The sequence below is a fragment of the Formica exsecta genome, unplaced genomic scaffold, assembly GCF_003651465.1.
Source record: "Formica exsecta isolate Colony F162 unplaced genomic scaffold, ASM365146v1 scaffold236, whole genome shotgun sequence".
NCBI lineage: Eukaryota > Metazoa > Arthropoda > Insecta > Hymenoptera > Formicidae > Formica > Formica exsecta.
This window is the reverse complement of record NW_021849640.1, coordinates 368,915-391,566: the sequence shown is the minus strand read 5'-3', so window position 1 is coordinate 391,566 and position 22,652 is coordinate 368,915. Positions and strand designations below refer to the sequence as shown.

The 22,652-nt window shown below is 33.8% G+C and overlaps 1 protein-coding gene across 6 annotated transcripts in view; it reads left to right on the top strand.

The window, feature by feature from the left end:
* The first annotated feature begins 8,927 nt into the window (after positions 1 to 8,927).
* LOC115235815 (leucine-rich repeats and immunoglobulin-like domains protein sma-10) overlaps positions 8,928 to 22,652 on the top strand; it is a 108,613-nt gene continuing 94,888 nt past the window's right edge. Inside the window, exons 1-3 of one of the 6 annotated variants that reach the window (XM_029807845.1) lie at positions 9,229 to 9,419; positions 10,484 to 10,623; positions 10,752 to 11,006. In XM_029807845.1, the coding sequence (XP_029663705.1) occupies positions 10,955 to 11,006 (52 nt within the window). In that variant the 5' untranslated portion in view covers positions 9,229 to 9,419; positions 10,484 to 10,623; positions 10,752 to 10,954. The other 5 variants (XM_029807848.1, XM_029807847.1, XM_029807846.1 and 2 more) reach the window with 5 other exon arrangements.

Sequence of the window (22,652 nt, the reverse complement as noted above, 5' to 3'; positions counted from 1 at the left end):
TATATAAATTTCTAATTATGAAATTCTCATCATGCACTAGATCGATCGACGCCGATAAGTATTTTCACGAAACAATTGCCACGGAAAGAAGAGATGTATTAAAAACGAAATGAAGAAGGACATAATATATTGGTCGGACATTTTTGTGTCTGGTCGATGAACCGGAAGCTTCAGACAAGAACCACGATATTGTCGTCGGTTTTCACCGATACGTCGCGGTTGACGAATAATAGACTCCGTGTCGTTGTAAGAGAGTCATCGCGCGAAACCGACTGAGGAGAGAAGAAAGGGGAAAAGGAACTGAATGACAAATTAAAATTTAATGTATCGCGAAAGAGTAGCCGGTGTGCCGCAGAGAGGAACATTACCTTGAGCTATACGCGCACGCGGAATGAAAATTCTCCGCTTGTCAGACTGTCAGAGAAAGAAATATCCGGCAGGGGAGAGGTAGGGTAACTTGCCTGTGCCGTCAGGGAATTCTTATTTTCCCTCTTCCCTTGCCCGCCCACCGCGTAAAGCGTTTTTGCTATCCATTTTCCCAGCACGTTCAATACCTTAGGTAGAGATGCTCCGAAATTCTCATTGTTGCAAAGAAGGCAAGTGACGACGCAGGAAAGACACGCAGGAGAATAAGTTCCAGATGTGCAAAATGACGGTGTTCTCTCCTTGTTTTTTCTCTTCCAGAAAATATATAAGATTGACCCCTATAGATGTGGGCGTAGATAATGAAGGATAGCGTTGGCGGTAGCGTAGGTTGCCATAATAATTTAAGTCACACTTATATGTGCTAGAAAACATGTTGTTTCCTAAAAATCAAACTTTAATATGTATGTTAATATAGTAGTAGTAGGAGCATAAATGCGCGACACACATCTTGTTATATGAAGAAAAAACAACAAAAGAGAGATAGAAGATAATAAAGAAAGTAATAGATGATAAAACAAAGAGATAATAAAAGATATAAGAAAGAGATTATACACTGTTATATATATATATATATTATTGAAGTATAGATTTATCTTTAAGACAGTCTTTATATGGATTTCAATTTCTCGCACATGTGAATTGTATACATAAGGATAATTTTAGATAAAGATTGAAATAACTTTTTTTTCTATAGTACAATTTAATCGATTGCACGAGTGGTTATAAATTTCGACAAAAAACTCTTTATTTAGACAATCTAGAATTAACAGAATTATGAATATATTTCGTAACATATATATATTTTGCTCTGCAATATTTCTGCGCAACTTCCAATTTAAACACAACTTTATTTCCAATCTTTTATTAACGTAGGGGATTATTGGCGATATTTAGGGGATTTGATCGAATAGGATTCATCAACGATTAATACAAATTTGTAATAAGTAAACAGTTTATTAATGCGTAATGACCGATCGATCGAAAAGCGACATATTTTTACAATATTTTTCGGAGTAACTTTAATCGAGCATGAGATGAAATCGATATTAAACGCGTACACGTGAGGATATTGTAGAATATGCGATGCATGTCGAGAGGATACTACAACTGTACTGTAAATAAATTATGTTTTGCAATTACACGAAAGGCGTTGCGCTCCCGCGTCGACCTCTGCGAAGGGACTCTTCGTTATTGGCTCGTAAAAGGCACCCGAAAAACATTAAAGTCAGCAGGGAACGAGTAAAGCCAATGTGCCCTCCTTCTCTTCTGCCCCTCAAAAGGATGTATTATTCATGCCTCTGCGCGAGACTCTCTGAGAAAACTCTCTATGTTCTCACATTTCGACTCATCATACACCTAAGAATTTATGTTCTCTGTGAACACAAAACGAAGAGCACGATAACAATATTTTTCGTGATCGATTGTCTTTAATATAGAAAATTATGTTCGCATTAACGTCAAATATTTTGATGAATGTTACTAATTCGTAAACAATTGACATGTTTCCGTTAATAAATCTTTAAAAGCAAAAGCGTGTAACCGAAGCAGTGTATTATTAGCTAATTAATTATATCGATTTGCATCAATGTTACATGTTTTGATGCAATGCATTCGTAAACAATTGAAGTGTTTTTGCTAACACAAAGTGTAAAAATACGTTGTTGAAAAAAATATTAACTAAATATTTAAATTTATTGAAATATATCATGTTAGAGATGCAAGCTTAAATATTTACGTTAAAAAAATCGATTTATTAATTCTGAAAAAAATAGTAACGAAGAGTTTATTTATTGTATAAGATCCATTTATTTATTTTTTAGCTCTCCCTCTTGTTATACAACATAAATGTCGGAATATATCTTTATATATCTCTTATATCTCTCAGTTGGATTTTGCGCTCAATTATTATTAACAACATAAATAAAATATGATGACTTACGACTTACTGTGGCTTTCGCCAACAATACACGGCGGCTCGTAGGAAGTAAATCTTGCTTTCGCTTGTACTCTATAAATCATGAAGGAGCGTACAATACCTGAGTAAAATCGACAGAACGTCTCGCGCGATGTGCGACATTAATCTTAGATTACGATAAGCGACCTCACTTCGCGAGTTTTTGCGACAGATCTCACGTAAAGCGCAGTTTCCGGAGTAGATTTTTCGAAAATTGCGATTCCGCCGAATTTCCGGAGCAGAACACATTTAGATCGTCGTTCCCGGGAAATGAAACTTATCGATTCGCGCGTCTAAACCAGTCGATGTCGACTAATTGCGTGACGCCTGTCTCTATCTCTTTCTCTCGTTTTGAAAAATCTATAAACTATCACCTCTCGAGCACAGATGCGAATCAATTTTCATTATATCGACTCTTTAAATTTTTGAAATTCGTTTTTCCTTCGACATTGACATTTTCGAAATATATTTGTCAAAATCGCAAAAAAGCAAACTCAAATACCTATTGCATTATTAGTATATCCTTTTCCTCGTAATATCATCAATTGTGCATACCTGGTGTCTTTTTCGGTCTTTTATGGTCTTTTTGTACTGGTCGTTTGTAGAATTAATTACATGTTACTTCGTCACCATAGAGGCTTCGTGGTCCCATAGTACCTTCATTGCCAATTCCAATTCGAGAAAATCGTGGAAAGCCCGGTAAACTGTTCAAAGTTGCTTGACCTGTTTCCTCGGACTTACAGCCTTTGCATTCGCAGTTACTTTCCAACATAAACGAAGGTCGCTTTACCTTTTAGCGTCGATGATGTAACTCGCTGCTAGTCGCGTGAGTGATAAAATTAAATGAAATGCAGCGAGAAAGAATTAATTTGAAATTTTACATTGTAACAACATTGTAACCACCTGTGTGTAATATTCGTATGAATGCGGTGACGTCTCCGCGTTTTACCGTTTGCGAGGATGCTGGATAGTTGGACATTTGTTTGAAGTTTATGCAAAAGGCAATTCATTTTAACAGCTTTTTTTCATTCGCAGATGATCGCTTTTTGTTCCTAGCAGCGTCATAAATCACCGCGCGATATAAAACGTTAAAAAGCCGTCTCTTGCATTCTGAGTTCTGCTGAAAATGCAATAATATCCAGATTATAACAATGGATAGCGAAAAGAAGAACCAGAAAAAAGTGTCTATGTAATATCTCGCAAAAATATGTTGTAATATTACATTTATTAATATAGATATACATACTTACATACATGTATGCATATAGTGTATTTATAATTAATTGTAAATAAAATCTTTTTTGTCCTCTCTTTTTTTGATGAAGTCTTAAATCTATTGTCGCGGAAAAAAAAATACTTTTTCATTGTGTATGTATGTATGTAGGTATATATTGTATATAATCTATATTTATGATATAAAAATTATAATACATAAATTTATACTATTAAATTCTATATAAGATATTTTATTATATATTTAGTTAATTTGTTTCTTCTGAACATTTTACTCAATTTTGCATTTATATGTGTATATGTACTAAACAATAATCGCTTTAAAATATTTTTTCGTAAATTTATAATTAACAGAGATACTTAGAATGCAAGAGGCAAATATAGGCTATTGTATATTATATAATACTTTGCTGTTAAAGCTGAATATATAGAAAAATAATATCGAGATTAATGATAGAATAATAGCCTTCAAAATATAGAGATGCCTTTATAAATAAAACTATTTTTATCTAACGACGTAAAACGAATTGAGTCAGATAATTTATGCGGGTCCATTTACCCTCGCGCTCGATTTAAGTTGAGCATTTTTTATAAGCATTGCTAATTTTCAATTTGTGGCGCGCAAAAACGGGAATTCGCGAGATGGTACAATGCCATCTTTGAAATCCATTTTCACAGATAAATGAAAACTTGCTGAACTTACATCTCTCGTGCCACTTTGCATACATCCGAAAAGTTCCGTGGAAATTAAAATTTTCCTGTGCTAGTCGGTTCCACCGCGTAATTTCAATTGGCTTGCCAGAAACGCAGTTTTGGGCTCTTGGACTTTAATTAATGCGGCAAATCAAGGGAAAGATCCCTTCAGATAGATATCCCTTCAGATAGATCTTAAATTGTCGTATTGTTAGGTGTGATGTATAAGCGTATTATTATCCGTTATGAATTTCGCAGAAGATTTATGAAAACATTTCTGAAATTAATTGCCACATTAAATCGTATATGACAGATATTATCGCTGTGAAAATGTAATCCATGCTCTGTCATTAATTATGCAATAAATTGATGGACTTCATAATAATCTTAAAAGAATAAAATATAATACAATTTATTAAAACTTCTTTGAAATTGCTTAAAATTTATCAAACATAAATTTAATGTTCTCATTTTTAATTTCGTCCTCTTGATGTAAAATGTAAATGAATAATTAATATGCGATGGTATAATGATGTTTCTAATAATTAAATATTATACACACACACACACACACATACATACATAAAATTATATATTTAAAATATATAATAAATATAGAAAAAAGTAACTTTTGTAACATACACATTTATACTAAAAAGAATATCAATACAAATTATTTTATCTTTATTAATGTTAATATTTTCGGAATACCCTGTATAAAATAATATTAAAATGATGTTTTGTCTCATAGAAAACAAAAGTTATTTATGACTCAATCCATTATAGGTGAATAAACTTTTGTAATAGAAATAAAATTATTAGTCATATTTTACAAATTACGCATAGCTATGGAACGCGAATCATTTACCTAGGACCTAGGTAATTATTTACCTAATAGTTTGAGTCATAAGAAGCTTTTCTCCTCTATGAGATAAATATCAAACATTATTTTAAAATATTATTTCCTATATTATTTCCTATATTAAATAATTAAAGTAAATGTTCAATTTAGGAAGATTCCTTTTCCGATGTTTTCAGAACTCACATATTTTATGCATTTCGAATAGATTCAATTTCCACATGTCTAAATACATAAAATATGTAAGATTTCGACAGAATTGTAGAGAGGACCATATATATCACATTAAATATTTATCCTTTTTTTTCGGCTTTCTCGGGATTATACACATGTAACCGCGCACAACACGCTATACGAATACGAAAACCACTAAACATGTCGATTTCCGATTCTATTAGAGGGCTGGTCCAAATTTAGAATTCCGAGTTTGTATTACGCGAATCAAATATGACTGTCATGGCGTAATCATTTGAACGGTATGCTTATTTATGGTGTCGAGATGCCGCTTGTAATACAGATTTAATCGCATTCGAGCATCGTTAATATCGAAAGAATAAAATCGGTCCATAATTAATTCTTGTAATTAATGTTGTTCTCACTACATGGATAATTATTTCACGATACGGGATTACTTATCATGAGAATTTCTCGTCTCATCACATCTGAGTTATCGGATTTTTAATTATTAAGAATAAATACCGTTTGCAAACGTGTAGTATCGGAAGTATAGAAAAACGTATCGAGCGATTGTCATATTATTCGCAAATTATAGTATATCGCAAGCGTGTGATAATTCCACCAGTAGAATTTTGCGCGACCATAGTTACAGATATTTTGTTAAATGTATTAATAAAATTATCGAGAATAAATATTGCTAGCTATGTATCGAGCGATTTTTGCATCACGTATAAATATATCACGTCGATAGTACGAACGTTCGATAATTTCGTCAAGTGAACTTTGTGCGATCGTAAACTTCATGCATTGTTAATCGAATAGACGTATTAGTACAGAAGTCATCTTATCAGAAGAATTTTTTTGAAACTTACGTAGCTTATCTGTCGCTGATTTCTATACATACTAACGCAAGCTCCCATATCATCCTCGTAGTAAAAAAAAAAAGATCTGAGAGAGAGATAGAAAAAGTGAAAGAGAGAGAGAGAGAGAGAGATAAAAGAAAGTATTACAATCAGCGGATATTTTTATTCTTTCAATGCATTGTGTGAAAGCTTTATACAAGCCCTGTTAAAAAGTTCAACATGTGTTATTATAAGTAAGCGTGAACTAAACGTATTTTTTATAGGACGTGAGAAAAAAGTTTTTTGATTAAACTTTACTGAAAAAAAAGCAGATATACAATGTCGCTATCTCGGATCGCATTTGGAGCGTCAGAGCTCGCTTTAATATGTATAGAGTTCAAAGATTTATGTATTTCGAGACGTGAAAACTGAATCTGTTAAAAAAAATTGTCCCTCTTGTTTCATTTTTTAAATCGTGTTTGAATGCAGTGATTACACGTACGCAATAAATGTGATAAATTCTAAATCAGGAAATTATTTATATCTTACAAGCAATAAAAAGCGATGGAGATCTTTATTTCTCTTCAAGTATTATTAAAATATAGAACACATTACAATGTGTAAAATTTGTACAATTATTTATTATACTTTATCAATACGAAGAAATAGAGAATTAGTTACAATAGTTATAAATAGAAAATTGTTACAATAAATAGTAAAATAATAACTAATGATTTTTCGTCTCTTTCTAAATATTAAAACGCGCAACATAGTAGGATATTTTATAATATATGCTATACTATGCTCGATTAAAATTGTTGAAGGAATAAAGATAAAAGATATTATTTCATAAATGCTGAAGCACATAATTATCAATTTATTTAATAAACGATTAATATATCCCGAAGCTTATCGTTATGTTAATTATTCGAAACTCCGATTCAATTATTTTATTACGCGTTCTTAATCGGAATCATATTTAGATCGTAGGAAAATCGAATGATAAAGCATCGGACGAAATATAATTGAACTTTAAGTATTTTTGAAGAAATAATTATTGTTTATAAAAAGAGAGAGAGAGAGAGAGAGAGAGAGAGAGAGAGAGATATCGCGACAAAATAATAATTTACAATTTTGATTCCTGTCACTTCGATTCTTGATTAAATGTGTATACATTACGCGAAATACGTGCTTCGAGATTTGTTGCAATATAATTACGTATTATTTAAAATATGTAAAAGATAATTAATTATTAATCATATTAAATTATTTCCCGATACTTGTCGCGATCGCGTTTAGAAAAATAAAATAATTCGATGGAGCGTCTCGCATCACTAATGCTCGTCGTATGAATGATACAATAACAAGGCTATAAGCCGTAATACATAAACAATAACGCGCTAATGTTTACGCCAGCAAGGCCGAATACTATGTTATTGCCGAAATATTTTACGTATTATGATGTATATATACAAGCGGAATATTGTAAACTATACAAGTATTTTAAATTATAGATCAATAGATAATTGAAAAATTTATAATTTATGAATATCAGCATTACTTTATAAGTAAAAAAATCAACGTAAACATCTTTACGACAATAATGCGTGTGTAATATCATTGCGTTCAAACATGATTATATGAAAAATAAAAGAGATAATCTTTTTGAACAGATTCAATTTGTGCGCCTTCAATATATATAAAATTTATGTGCGAGATTCAAAAAAATTCATGAGGTGTATGTGTGTGGCTTTATAGAAATATTTAAAATTTAAATCAAAATTTATTATTTGTGTGTGTGTGTATTGAAAGTTATGTCAATGATTAAATTCCAAATACGTCATCATACATCTACAATTGTCATTTTTTAAAAATGACAAAGTGTATGAGCATTAAGGATGTATGTGTCATATGTCGAAACATTGACAAAAATATAAAAATTTCGTAGACTGTTTTATTATTTCTAATATTTCTGAGCACAATTCTTTTAACGGTTTAGAAATTATTTAAGTTTAAAGTTACTATTAATTCTTATGGAAAATCGCGTATTGTAGCACTTATTGACAAATTTAACAAGAAAAAAAGCATTGCCAACGAAATAAAAATTTTCACATATATTAAGAAAACTCTAATAAATATTTGTGCAAAACTTGATTTAAATCCACTTACTCGTTTAAAATTTATTTACTGAAAATTGTAGAAAAATATTATCTGTCTCTCTCTTTCTCTTTTTGCAAATTACTCGTTTTTTTTTTTTATTTCTTGCAGTTGATTTTAGGGGGTATTCACGATCAAAAATTTTTCTCATTTAGGAGAAATATTAATTACAATTATTTTCTTTTACGAAGATGTCAAAAACGTCATATTATTTTGTGATACTTAAACTTTTTTTATAATCCGGATTTATTTATTTGATTTTCCAAATAATATAAACGTAAGAAATGTATTTTTCAAAATTTTGACAGTTTTTTGATACTATTGTACAGCCAAAACATCCTTAAAACATGGGTTGTGCGCGTTTCTAGAAGTTTCCCTCGTCAAAAACAATCGTTTTGAGAAACACTGATATCTACGACGCCACTGCGTGTCCTGCTGCCCTACGAAGCGTTTCTCCCCCTCACGCAGGAAGCCCTTACGCAGGAGCCGGCTGGCGGTGGCAGGCTCGGGGACGCGTAAACTACGCCGTGTCCGTGACACGGAGTCGTGAGGGTGAAGCCTGAAGTTAGCGCCGGTCGCGCAGTCGAGCGTGGTACTTGGTCGGGGTAACTTATCTCTCGTCTTGTGTGCGCGCATGCTTGCTCGCCCGGCTTCGCCGATCGCGTCGTTTCGAAAGTCTTACGGTACTTGCGAAGGCAAGTCTATCATCGCGACAAGCGCGTGCAAAATCGTGTTATTCTGTGCCGAGTGTCTTTGTCTTTTCAAAGAAAATCGGGAGGAAAGCCGAGCGCGAGTCGCGACGAAGCCGTGCGATCTTCAGAGCGATAGACAGAGGAGGGGAGAGAGAGAAAGAGAGAGAGAGAGAGAGAGAGAGAGAGAGAGTGAGTGAGTCCCGATTCCGCGAGTAGCGGTCACAGTCGCGCGCGAGACGTCGTCGAGTTAGCTTCGTGTATGAGTGATACGTTTTTCGAAAGGAAATTTTACGCGTTTCGTAAAGAATTGATTGATCGCGCGATCGTTCACGTTCTGCGTAGTGACAGCAGAGAGCGGCGATATAATCTGTATCGTAGAATTGTCGGTACGTGTTTTGTATATGTGTATGTTTGCGTTTTTGTGATATGTTTTTGTTGTGTGACGTAGTTTTTGTTCCCTCTGCTTGGAGAGTTAGTTTTATTTTACGGTGATACTGTCCCGCGAAAGTGTTGACGATTTAGCAATATGACGCGAGAAGTTATCTATCTTTGCGACGAATTTTTCAATTTGAAACTCGGCAGTTATCGATTTTCGATTTCTCACTTGAGTAAATAAATATTTTCCGTTCTCTTTTCCTCTTATTTATCCTCTTATTTCTATTGTGCGGAGAGACGCTCGTAAATTATTCCGATAATTTCTCGTTTCGGAAATGAAGTCGAGATCATATTATTTGACGTTTATCGGATACGTCACGGAACGTAAGAAATTTCACAGCCGTTCGTTCGTGTTACTCGCGAGGAGATTGATTCGCGATTATCGACTTGGCCCCGATGCCAATTCGCAATTCATATCCGCGCAGGCAGGCGGTCGGCTTCTAATCATAAACTTTCGATTCTCACCGGAGTGAATATCGCGCCGGAATCAATCGGCCAACTAAACCGTCCGAATACGGCGTCAGACGCTCTCGATTACGAAATTTCGCCGGCAACTCAATCTTCGGGGTCGCTAACTTTTCGCCTCCGTACTGGCAAACTACGGCTTCGGAAACCATGGTTTTTCCAACTTCTCTTTTTGGGTTAAACTCCGGTAAACTTAATTTCCCGAACTTCCTTCTCTTTAGAAAAACAAGCTTTTCTAAGGCTGCTTTTTCATCAAAGGAGAGAGGTTGTCGAGAGGTATACTCGGCGACAGAAGCAAAAGTTTCGATCTATTGCGTGCGTACTTCACTCCGATAAAAAAAAAAAAGGAAACTAAACGATTACCAGGACAAATAAATGCTCCAAGAAATATTTTTTACGTCACAACCCGAGATCAGCTCTGCGATTAAAATTTATCGATCATTCATTCGAGATTTCTCGTCGGTTCCGCCGGTTGAAAAACACTGGTCGAAACGAAACAGGGGGAGATCGTCCTTTTTTCTCACTACGCAGCGCGTCTGTCCTTGAACAGGTTAAAGAGAGGGGTTATCTCGGCCGGGGCTATATAGGACGATTCATACGACACGATACGGCTTCGCGGAACGCTCGGTGGATGATGCAATCCACGATCCTGCTCGCCTAAGGAAGGAAAAGTCCGCGATGACGTTAACGGTAACGGCGCGATTCTGAGACGACCTGCCTTGCCCCTCCCCTCGCCTCACCTTATTCTTGCCTGCCTCGCCTCACTTCGTCCCGTTCTCACCTCGCGCTTCTCACACCTTATCTCATCCTTACCATAGTGATTCCTGGCGCAATGGTGTGCGCGCGAATCGTTGACGGACTTGGCGGGAGCAGCCTGTAACTCGTAACAGCAGCTGGTGATATTCGCGCGAGTACACGTGGGAAAGGAAGAGGAGAGGTGGGCCGGAGAAGAGAGGAGTCGAGTTCAACAGAAAGAGAGAGAGAGAGAAGCTAGATCCATCTCGGGTCTCCGACAGCGACCATGCGGCCCTTTGGGATATCCTCGAAACGGTCGTCCGTCGTCAGCGAAAAAGGTAAGCGCACAAAGAACTGCTAAACAAAAGGCCACGATCTCGGCCGCCATTTTTCGGAATGAATTCCGCATCGCGTGAATTGTCGGGCCAAATGTTTTCTCTCTACCGTAAACTCTTCGTCATGTTCGGATACGCGAGATAGTATTGTCACATTGTTGAATTACGAGTAAATTTTACGGCTAAATCTGCGAAAATCGCGTTTTAAATAATTAAATAATTTATATAATTCCTTTTTGCTATATTATTTTCTAATCTGCATCAAAATTTTTTGCAGAATGCGCCGTTTGTGTTAATAATTAAAGCAAATGGGTGAATGAAATGCGACGTAAATATTTTCCATAAATTTACAACCGAATAAATGACGGTTAGAAATTAGTAACCAGTACGATCTGAATCACTTATGAATACGCAATTGTGAACACCTGCTTTGCAGACGCATATCATAAATAACAAACGGACAAATATATACATACACACATTGGAAACATATTGTATTCTGTACATTGTATACCGGGTTACGATTTTTTTTTGAAATATGCAAAATTACGAGTAAGTTTTATGGATAAATCCGGACAATGTTTCGTATACGTATAATATTGCATTTTATTTTATAATTTTAATCAAATAGTTTTCTTAAAAATTAATAATTTATTCATGCATAAATGCAGCGTTATAAATTATGTAAACAATGGAATTATGGAAACAATGTGAAATTCAAATGCTCTCACATTTTATTTTATGCATATTTGGAAAATTTACATTTAATTAAAAATTGACGAGCTTTGTTCATTGCACGAACATTTAACTCGGAAAAAGAAACACGTTTTTTCGAAACAAATCGACGGTAAAAAGGAAGCGATACGTCTTCGTAAAAGAAAAATAGCCCGCAACGTGTACAACATGTACAAGTCGTGATGATTAAATGAAAAACCGGGATCGTTGTCTTCTCTCTCTTGATAAATCGCATCTTTGCAATGAGATCGGCAGAATTTATAAATATGCCAATGTTTTAAAACCGCAGAGCGATTCACAATCAACGTAGTAAGAAGAGTAATTAATAATATACGAAGGTAGACACGATATATTCGGAAAATTAATTTTCTTTTTTTTTATTATCAGAGTAAAAAAAAAGAGATGAATACTTTTCTCAAGTACTACTAATATCTCAACTTTGTGCAGTTGAATATTTCAGAAATTTGCTCTCTTCGACATCTCATAATAAATAAAATAGAACGAAAAATCATCAAGATTTAACAAGTCTTTGACTTGCGCTTAAAGCAAATTCTACTTTACGAAGAATGGAGTTCACGATAAGAAGAAGTTGAATAAACCTTGCGGTTTTAAGACACTTCATCGTCAATAATTTACATTACGAAAACACGCGATGTATTTTTCTTTTCTCCTCCCATCCGCGGAGGATAAACACATTTAATTTCGATCTCGTTTCGTAAACTGGATATTCTGACGTGCGCCGAACTCATTCCGGAGGTACGAAATACCTCGAATTGTTTCCACCGACATAACGAGATTGCGTCAACCATTGCGTATCTCAATCGCGCCAAGTCAATGGAAGTTGCACGTTGATGACGTGCCCTATCGACTTGGAGCGCGAAGTTACGTTGTAATCTTCTTACACCGAAGAAACGTCGGAACTTGGTCGGTGCCCGATGGTCGCGTCAATAAACCATTAACACGAGCGTAAACTAAAAGCCGTACATACGGTAATCAAGGCACTTTGGGAGTCGAAAGTGGCTTCTTCTTCAACTTGAATTTCCTCGAAAAGAAAAATACGGCTGTTGCGTGAATTCGAAACACTTCGTCGTTTCAATAATTTAGCCGCAATCAATTGTTACTTGGCACGAGACGCGTTTATTTTTATAAAGCTATATACTTTCGTATTGATATGGATTATTACATTTGTTATCCATAAATAAAATCCAGATAAAATTAGTCCATTTAATCAAAACGTTAATTGAAGATAATTATTTCTCCAAATTTGGCTGCGTTCAATTTTAAATAGAGATTTATAGATTGAAATATATAGGCTTAATGAATATATAATTCTGCTTTTAATAGTTCACTCGAATGTGTTTGAAATATATTCTGTAAGAATAGACTATTAAAATTTTACAGACTATTTTTTAAGTCTCGGATATTTATTTATATAATCAAATTAACCTTCTTTGAAATTGAATTCTTTGAATCTGAGTTTAACGAGTTTAAGGTAACGAGAATATCATATAATTTTACACAAAAAGGCTACATCAAAATAGCATCCTTAAGGCGAATTTAAATTGCCTTTATTATATTTATCCTTTCTTCACCGTCATCTTAAATAGTTCGATAATTAAATCGTAAATTATTCGATGCTTCTTACAGTCGATTCTAATCGAAATTGTCATAGGAATTCCGAAAGTTAGTTGAAGCGCCATTTACGATTGAAATTTTCTGATGTTCTGGAATATACATGTGTTATTTATTATCTTCGTAAATTTAGTCCTCAACAACGATTGACATTTCCCGATAAATTCAAACGTTTGACGAATACAAATGTCAAAAACATTGTTATTTTAAAATAATTCACGATTTTATATGCAAAAATATAAAAAAAATATCTTTAGCTATTATTTTCGACTCGTTTCCCTAAATAGTATTATTGACACAAAACGAACATATTTACATTTGAAAAGGATGTAAAATATATAGTATCGAAGAATATATATAGGATTACTCTGTATATTAAAAATGATAAAAAAATACGAAATTTTCAATTATAGTCTCATAATTTTTATACTAATTTGAATATTTGCGTTTACCCTATTTCAATCTTTAGTCAGATTTGCATATATTTATTTTGAATAGTTGCAAGAGCAATACGAAGTGAAATAGAAACTTTTGTATTGACGCGAGTAGCTAATTATCGTGTGGAATCCTTAATGAATTTCGATGAATAGTAGTGTCTGAATATTTCTATCTCGTTCACATACTATATAAAAGAGCCATCCTTTATCAAGATATATATATATATATATATATATCCTTTACACATAATTTATTATTTTCAATATAATTCTATTACATAAAATTATCTCATATTCTATAAATATAGATCTTTGTATTTTAAAAGGATAAATACGCCTATATATCACTATTTAATTATTCAATCGTTTAAAATACATTTTACAATATAAAAAAATGTGAAAAATAATTTATTTATTTATTCATCATTTATTAAAGCCATTTCAATTATTTGAGAAAATTCGAGTGTATTATTTCGCGACAATTTCTTTTCGTTCACTCGCAAAATCGTGTTGTTCGAGTATTCCTTAGGAAAATACACGCGCGTGCGCTTGTAATTAACAAAAAAAAAAAAAAAAAAAAAGGGATACGCAATTTTTTGCGTTCCGATTTTTGCGTGATTTTTCGTGTCCCCGGAAAAGCTGGGATCGTTGCACCGCCATACCACTGGGAAACGATTTCCACATTCGTGTTCGTGTAATTGGTAGATAAATGCAGGTAATGCATGATAATTAAACCGCGCTTCGTTGCGTCACGGTTAAAAGCGAACGATCCTTGCGCGTTACCTAGTTTCTCTGTAGAGAGATGGCAATAAAAACGCGACAAGAATTAATCGAGACGCTTCATATTGTTGGTTTTGACGAGTTTAATGGTTCTCTCTCTTCCGCCCTCTGTTTATCATTGCACGTTGTTATTGCGATTTAGTCCCGCCGGAGAAAAGAACGTGTAATTTACGATTCACGATACGCAAATTCTGCAATTACGAGAATCTTTATCGAGACATTTATTTGCATATTTGAACTCGAAATATGACATAGAAATATTCGATGTGCAATTTATCAGCTATATGTATTCAACGTATTATTGAATATGGTAATTCAATACTGATACTAGTAAGATAATAGTGCTTTGAATTAAATGGCTTGTTATTAAGAACCTATATTTTACATAATAAATATGGAAATATCGAGAAAAATTATGATGAAATTAGTATTCCATGAATATCTTATAGCATTCTTTTTTTCTTTCGCTAAAGAATTAATCTGATTAATATTATTATTCAGGTAATTTAAATTGCTGTATCGATAAGAATGTTTATTCTTGATAATATATATCCTCTCTCTTTGATATATTTTTCTTAATAAATAGATTACATGTATATGGAATATAAGTAGACAATATAATATAGAGAAATAGCCGGGGGGAGGTAGATGCTAAAATAATGAACGAAACAAAGAAGAAAATATTAAATCTTTAGATGTAACTATATTACTTTTTACTAATAAGTAGAGATTGAAAAGTTTAAAGATAATTGCACTAATGATACAATGAAAAGATGAAATTTCATCTTCAGTAATTTCACGTTATTACATTAAGAGGAACATGTTTCTATATTGTCACGTAAATAGCTGGAAAATATTGAGTTAATTTAAAATCTTCACGCTCGATATAAAAGAAATGTCATATACGGATATAATAATATTTCATAATTGTATGGAACAAATAAATATTTCTGAAATATTCTATTTTTTTCTTTTTTTTTTTATATATAAATATCCTTAAGCGTGCAATATTTATTTTGAAAAAATAAAGGCATAATTAAAAACTCCAATCTTAAATGCATTTTTCAGCTTAACAGCGATGATCATGTTTATTTTAAAGAGAATTCTCGTTCGCGATAAACAACGGTTGTTGTCCCGAATAATTTTGTGCATCGTCATTAATTTATCCGAGAGAATCGTGTATTCGTATTCCAAAAAAAGATTTATACATCGCGGTCGGTCGTTTTCCATAATTTCGTGTGTCGTCCTTTCAGCAAAACAATGCGTATGCATGCGTAGGTATCGAAGCGCAACAGCGGCGCATATCGAAACGGATGAAAGAGCGTGAAATCTGTATTACCCTGTAAATTCGTATGTGTCCGCGTAGCACAAAGGGCAACGTAATGTCGGCGGATGAAATCGCGTCACGCGGTCCTCGGCGTCATCTCGCTTGCAGCTCTCGTTTCGGCGTCCATCCATCGCTTGCCTTTCCGTTCACGAGCTTGAGGTACGCGGTTGGAAATAATTGCTTTCGCCGCATTGTGTGCAACGCGATCGTTCCTTCTCGTATCGACGAGGAGAGGGATTTTTCTTTGAGTACGTCGAGGGCAGGGATCTCTCTCTGCGGGTTACATTGCGGAGAACGTCGGACGCGTACACGAGGTTGTATCTTGATGTAGACCTCCTGTAGGTCCCACCGGAGATGCACCAACGTTTTCTCATTTTACGCCGAGACTGTTACACACCGCGAAAATATCTCCCGCGTTTTTTTTTTCTCTCTCTCTTTTCGTAAAAATTTCCTTCAGCGTTTAATTATTCTACGGACCTAAAACATACCTAGGACCCCGGCGCATATATTATCACTTTCTTCCCGTAAAAAGGAAAAATGGTTCACGGAAAAAACTGGGGCCACATATACAAATACTACGTACATTCGTGAAAGTCAGAAACGAAATTTGAAAAGTGAAAATTTTAATAATACCGTATATGTAAATTGATAAATTAAAGCATAACGTATGCGAATCTAGTTATTATTTCTTATAACTGGCGAAATATTAATAATTTATATTTTGTTTGAGACGAAAGAGATAGATTGTCGTGCGTGCGTAACGTGATACTAGGATATTGATGAAAAATTGTCGATACTATGACAACAAAAGAGCGACGGGATACACGCGCACGCGCGCACAGAAGCGAAAAATATATCAAAGTATCGAAAAGTTTAAATATCCAGATGAAAGTGCGGCGAATATATCTCGATATCGCACTATCCGTTTTAGCATCTTTATTAGTCGCTAATAATTCGGATATTAAATATCCGTTTCGGATATAAATGTACAGGGAAACTTCTTCTTTTTTTTTTTTTTATTATTTCGACGAATATAAATACGCTCCGCGCTCAGATTTTAAGACCTGTACGTACATACAATAGATGTGGATCGTCGAGGAAGTTGGCCGCGGAATTTCCGCTAGTTTAATTTAACTTTTCTTCGATGGGCTAAGCGCGCTAACGAACAAATTAAGCCGCAATTTGCATGCGGGCTCGCGCTCGCGCTATAGTGATCCGTGACGACGACGTGCTCTCGACCCGGTTGCACCATTTTTCTCTCTCTCTTCTTTTTACCCCTTTCCCTCCCGCGAAACGTAATTGCCAATCACGATTATCGGGCCCTTTACAACGCGTCCGGGAATAGCCGTAATCGGCGCGAACACGTTATTTAACGCCGTTTTCGCGCTCTATCGGACCATCGCGAATGCAGACGGGATGATGTCGCCCGTATTCCGATTCTATCGGTCCTCTTTATTATTTTCTTTTATCGAGCCGCCAGCTCTTCGATTGTCGGTGAAAAAAAATCGATAAAGCGATCGCGGGGCCCGAATGAAAGAATCACGGCGGGAGACTCTTTTTTTCGATAAATGAGTTATTCGCTTTGCGAATGACGGAATTCTATCGACTGATGCAAGATTCAGTGTCCAGATAACATATACAAAAGGTGAACAAAAGGAACGAAGGAATTCATATTTAGTTTTCACCGCGAAAATTGATCTGGTCATCATGCTGGTTTTCACAATCATCGTGATATGCTTTTTCAATAAGAGCAAACGAACACAATCCTTCATATTTTCGTGATGAACGTATTTAACGACTTACTGAATCACCTCTAATACGGAATTCAATTCTGATTACGATAATATGACATCATTTCCTTTGCGAAAATTTCTTCGGCAAAGGAAGATTCCTTTCTATTAGAACTCCGATTTATTAGAACTTTTATTAAATATATTCCGACATTATTTTTATGCTGAATTTCAATCGTATATCTCTCTTTTTACATTCTTTTCGAAATATATATTAATATATAATAGATAAAGAGAGAAAAAAAATACATATATATTATTTTTTATTATAAATAATTTAATATTCACGCCAAGAATTAATTAAAAACTGAATAAAATTGCAAGAAGATGCGCGCGGATGATACTTCTGCTTTTTCTTGAAATTAGAATTGCCCGGTTCGTGCATTCAGAATATCAAGTGTCGATAAAACACTAAAAGCGTTCCTCTGTATTTTTATACGTGCAACAGAGTATGCAATGCTTGCAAATATTGTTATTAGCTCCGTTAAATACAACGAATTTTTTCATTCCTCGATCTCTTTATTATTTTTTTTTTATTACCCTCCACGATTTATATTATACATCGGTAGACATACAATGGGGGCTGAAAATATTTAAACCGCTATCCACGTTGATTGCTATTAATATGAAAAACATTGAAACGCCAGCGAGTGAGCGCGGTTCACCATAATTTTCACCTAATGGGCGATTATTACTCGGAGCTCGCTTTTTTTTACGCTCTCCGTCTCTCGCGAGGAAAAAAAAAAAAAAAAGAAAAAAGAGAAAAAGGACTGTTAAGCGGTAGTTTTGATGTTCGAACATCCCATGAATTTTTTAATCTTGTATTATATTATCCCGGTGAAGAATTTAATTAATTCGTTTGCAATCAACGGATAACAATTTGTTAAACTTGGCACTCGCGATAAAATGCATTTTTCTCTTTCTGCACTCTTTTTCCTACGTTCCGCAATGTTCTCAAACGAGCAAAAATTACTCGCTATACGAGCCCCCCCCTCTCTCTCTCTCTCTCTCTCTCCCCCCTTCTCCCTCAAGGAGTCTTTCGAGATACGCGAATTTAATTTCGTCGTGAATTAACATCACATTTCGTGGCCGACGATACTTACAAAAATTACAGGAATTATAAACAGGAGATATAAAGGATATTGTGTCTCCGAGATGTCATTTTTTTTGTGCGGATGTTTCTCTCTTATGATGCGGAAAGAACAATTTTTTGCGAAAGTATTTCACGATAGGAGTGGAGCGGGAGAATATTAAAAAACTTTTTACCGAAGAGGCATGTCGTCTACATAAGAAACGTTTTTGTATGATCAGGGTGAAGAGATGGGAGGGGGGTAGCGGGGAGGGTGAGAAAAATCGAACTTCAACTTCGTTCACATCATTCTGGCATGTGGTCTTCGGCGCGCGTTCTAGATATCGTGATCAAAGGCGTTATTCAACGATACTAATAAATATCGGCGCATAACGCACGTAACGCTGACCATCAAGTGTAGCGCATCTTCAGCTCTTTATACGGCTAAAACGCGCGATCGCCGGGAAGAATCGATATCTCGCTAACGGTTGCGCGTCTCGCGAGATAAAGGTAAACTTGAGGAACGTTGATTGCTATATCCGCGGAAAAGAGCCGCCAGGCAAGGTCTAGTAATCGCGTATATCACGAAGATATCGCACGAGGGTTCGATAAGAGGGAACGAGCGACTAAGCTGCTCGTGAAAGCAACAATCGGATGCTGCGTAAACGTGTATGGGCGAGTATATGTTTCTTCGATAACGAGAAAGAGAGAGAGAGAGAGAGAGAGAGCCGTTCCGAATTGTAGTTTCGACGATCAGCCACGTGATAGCTTATCTCTTCCGCTTATCATCTTTTAAAACGTAACTGAGTAGTTTACAAATAACTACCGAAACGAAGAAAAATAGAGCTCTGTTATCTATTTTTCTGAGTCGAAGCGTGTAGGGGATCCTGCACATAGCTGTTAAAAATATATATAGGGTGGGCCCAAACATTTCGGTCAGACTTTGAGATTTTATAGGAAATTTAATTCTGAATAAAAAGTTTTTTATAAACATCGAGAAATGCTTTCTTAAAAAGTTAGTGCCCAAAAACCACTGAAATCGCGGTTATTTTATACATTTTTACAAATATTAGGGAAAGTATGCGTTTTTTAACAAAAAGTATCCAAACAAAAATTGTAGGGAATTAAATTATCTTTCAAATGAGATCAAAATGATCGAAAGAAAATAAAATTTAATATATTTCTTGGAATATACTACAATCATTTTGATCTTATTTGAAAGATAATTTAATTCTCTACAACTTTCGTTTCGGTATTTTTTGTTAAAAAACGCATACTTTCCCTGATATTTGTAAAAATGTATAAAATAACCGTGATTTTAGAGGTATTTGGACACTAACTTTTTAAGGAAACATTTTTCAACCAATGTTTATAGGAAACTTTTTGTTCAGAATTAAATTTCCTATAAAATCTCAAAGTTTGACTAGAACGTTTGAGTCCACCCTGTATATATAAGTATTAGAACTCTAGAAACAACAGCCTTACGTAATTGATTAGCATCCCGTTATTTATCTCTGTCAAATTTCGAAGAGTTGATTGTAGCAAGAAAAGAAATCTCTATGCGATAATAAATTGATGCGCACATCAACGCATATGATAAAAGATTACTTTAAAGACGTTTCAATTAAAATTGGAACATAAAATTAAAAATTGCCTTAATAAGCTATGTATGTTTTAAGTTCGAATACCATTGTCGTTTAGAACAAGAGACGAGATTGAGTCATGCATATAGCTAAGCTTTCAATAACCTCCAAGTTCTTTGTTGACAAACTCACTCGTACGTTCTCGCTCGTTCGTTTGTATCGATAATTTCGTATCGATGTGACATTTTCATTAGCAAAGCTATTGTATTGTGTAAGCAAACTTCACATTGTAGAAAAATTGTGTGTGCAACGAATTTCACTTTTAAACAATCAGATAACTTTATTTTTTCCTTAATTTTTTATATTATTTCTATCTTCATTCCAAATCTGCAAAATTAATATAGTTGAAAAAAAAAACCCATCTTGTGGACAGCACATATTAATATGATATTAATTTATCCGAAATCCAACGCGGGAGTAAGTTAGAATACACAGTTCACTGTGAATTGCGTATATACGGAAAAAAAATAATTAAAAACATTTTTTAATTTATTTTTTAGAATGTAACGGAAAAATATGCATTTTACGTGGAAGTCTCTTTTGGATATAATTGAAATATTTTTTTTACACCGCGATTGAATTAACTTTACAAATTACTTTTACAATTGTTTAAAAAATGGCAACGCAATTGCATATTTCAAACTCGGTGTACATTGATTTTTGTTGAAGCTCAGAGCTTGGAAAACTATGATTATTTTTAGCAATAATGCACGATACAATTCAATGTTTATTTTCATGTATCTCATTTATTTTGAAAGATGTACATTTTTAGACGAAATATCTAGATACATATATATATATATATATATATATATATATATATATATATATATATATATATATATATATATATATATATATATATATATATATATATATATATATATATATATATATATATATATATATATATATATATATATATATATATATATATATATATATATATATATATATATATGTATCTAGATATTTCGTCTAAAAATGTATATCTTTCAAAATAAACGAGATACATGAAAATAAACATTGAATTGTATCGTGCATTATTGCTAAAAATAATCATAGTTTTCCAAGCTCTGAGCTTCAACAAAAATCAATGTACACCGAGTTTGAAATATGCAATTGCGTTGCCATTTTTTAAACAATTGTAAAAGTAATTTGTAAAGTTAATTCAATCGCGGTGTAAAAAAAATATTTCAATTATATCCAAAAGAGACTTCCACGTAAAATGCATATTTTTCCGTTACATTCTAAAAAATAAATTAAAAAATGTTTTTAATTATTTTTTTTCCGTATATACGCAATTCACAGTGAACTGTGTATTCTAACTTACTCCCGCGTTGGATTTCGGATAAATTAATATCATATTAATATGTGCTGTCCACAAGATGGGTTTTTTTTTTCAACTATATTAATTTTGCAGATTTGGAATGAAGATAGAAATAATATAAAATTAAGAAAAAAATAAAGTTATCTGATTGTTTAAAAGTGAAATTCGTTGCACACACGATTTTTCTACAATGTGAAGTTTGCTTACACAATACAATAGCTTTGCTAATGAAAATGTCACATCGATACGAAATTATCGATACAAACGAACGAGCGAGAACGTACGAGTGAGTTTGTCAACAAAGAACTTGGAGGTTATTGAAAGCTTAGCTATATGCATGACTCAATCTCGTCTCTTGTTCTAAACGACAATGGTATTCGAACTTAAAACATACATAGCTTATTAAGGCAATTTTTAATTTTATGTTCCAATTTTAATTGAAACGTCTTTAAAGTAATCTTTTATCATATGCGTTGATGTGCGCATCAATTTATTATCGCATAGAGATTTCTTTTCTTGCTACAATCAACTCTTCGAAATTTGACAGAGATAAATAACGGGATGCTAATCAATTACGTAAGGCTGTTGTTTCTAGAGTTCTAATACTTATATATACAGGGTGGACTCAAACGTTCTAGTCAAACTTTGAGATTTTATAGGAAATTTAATTCTGAACAAAAAGTTTCCTATAAACATTGGTTGAAAAATGTTTCCTTAAAAAGTTAGTGTCCAAATACCTCTAAAATCACGGTTATTTTATACATTTTTACAAATATCAGGGAAAGTATGCGTTTTTTAACAAAAAATACCGAAACGAAAGTTGTAGAGAATTAAATTATCTTTCAAATGAGTTCAAAGTTATTGTATTGGGTTGAACGGCACGAACTTTCCGTTCAACCCAATATA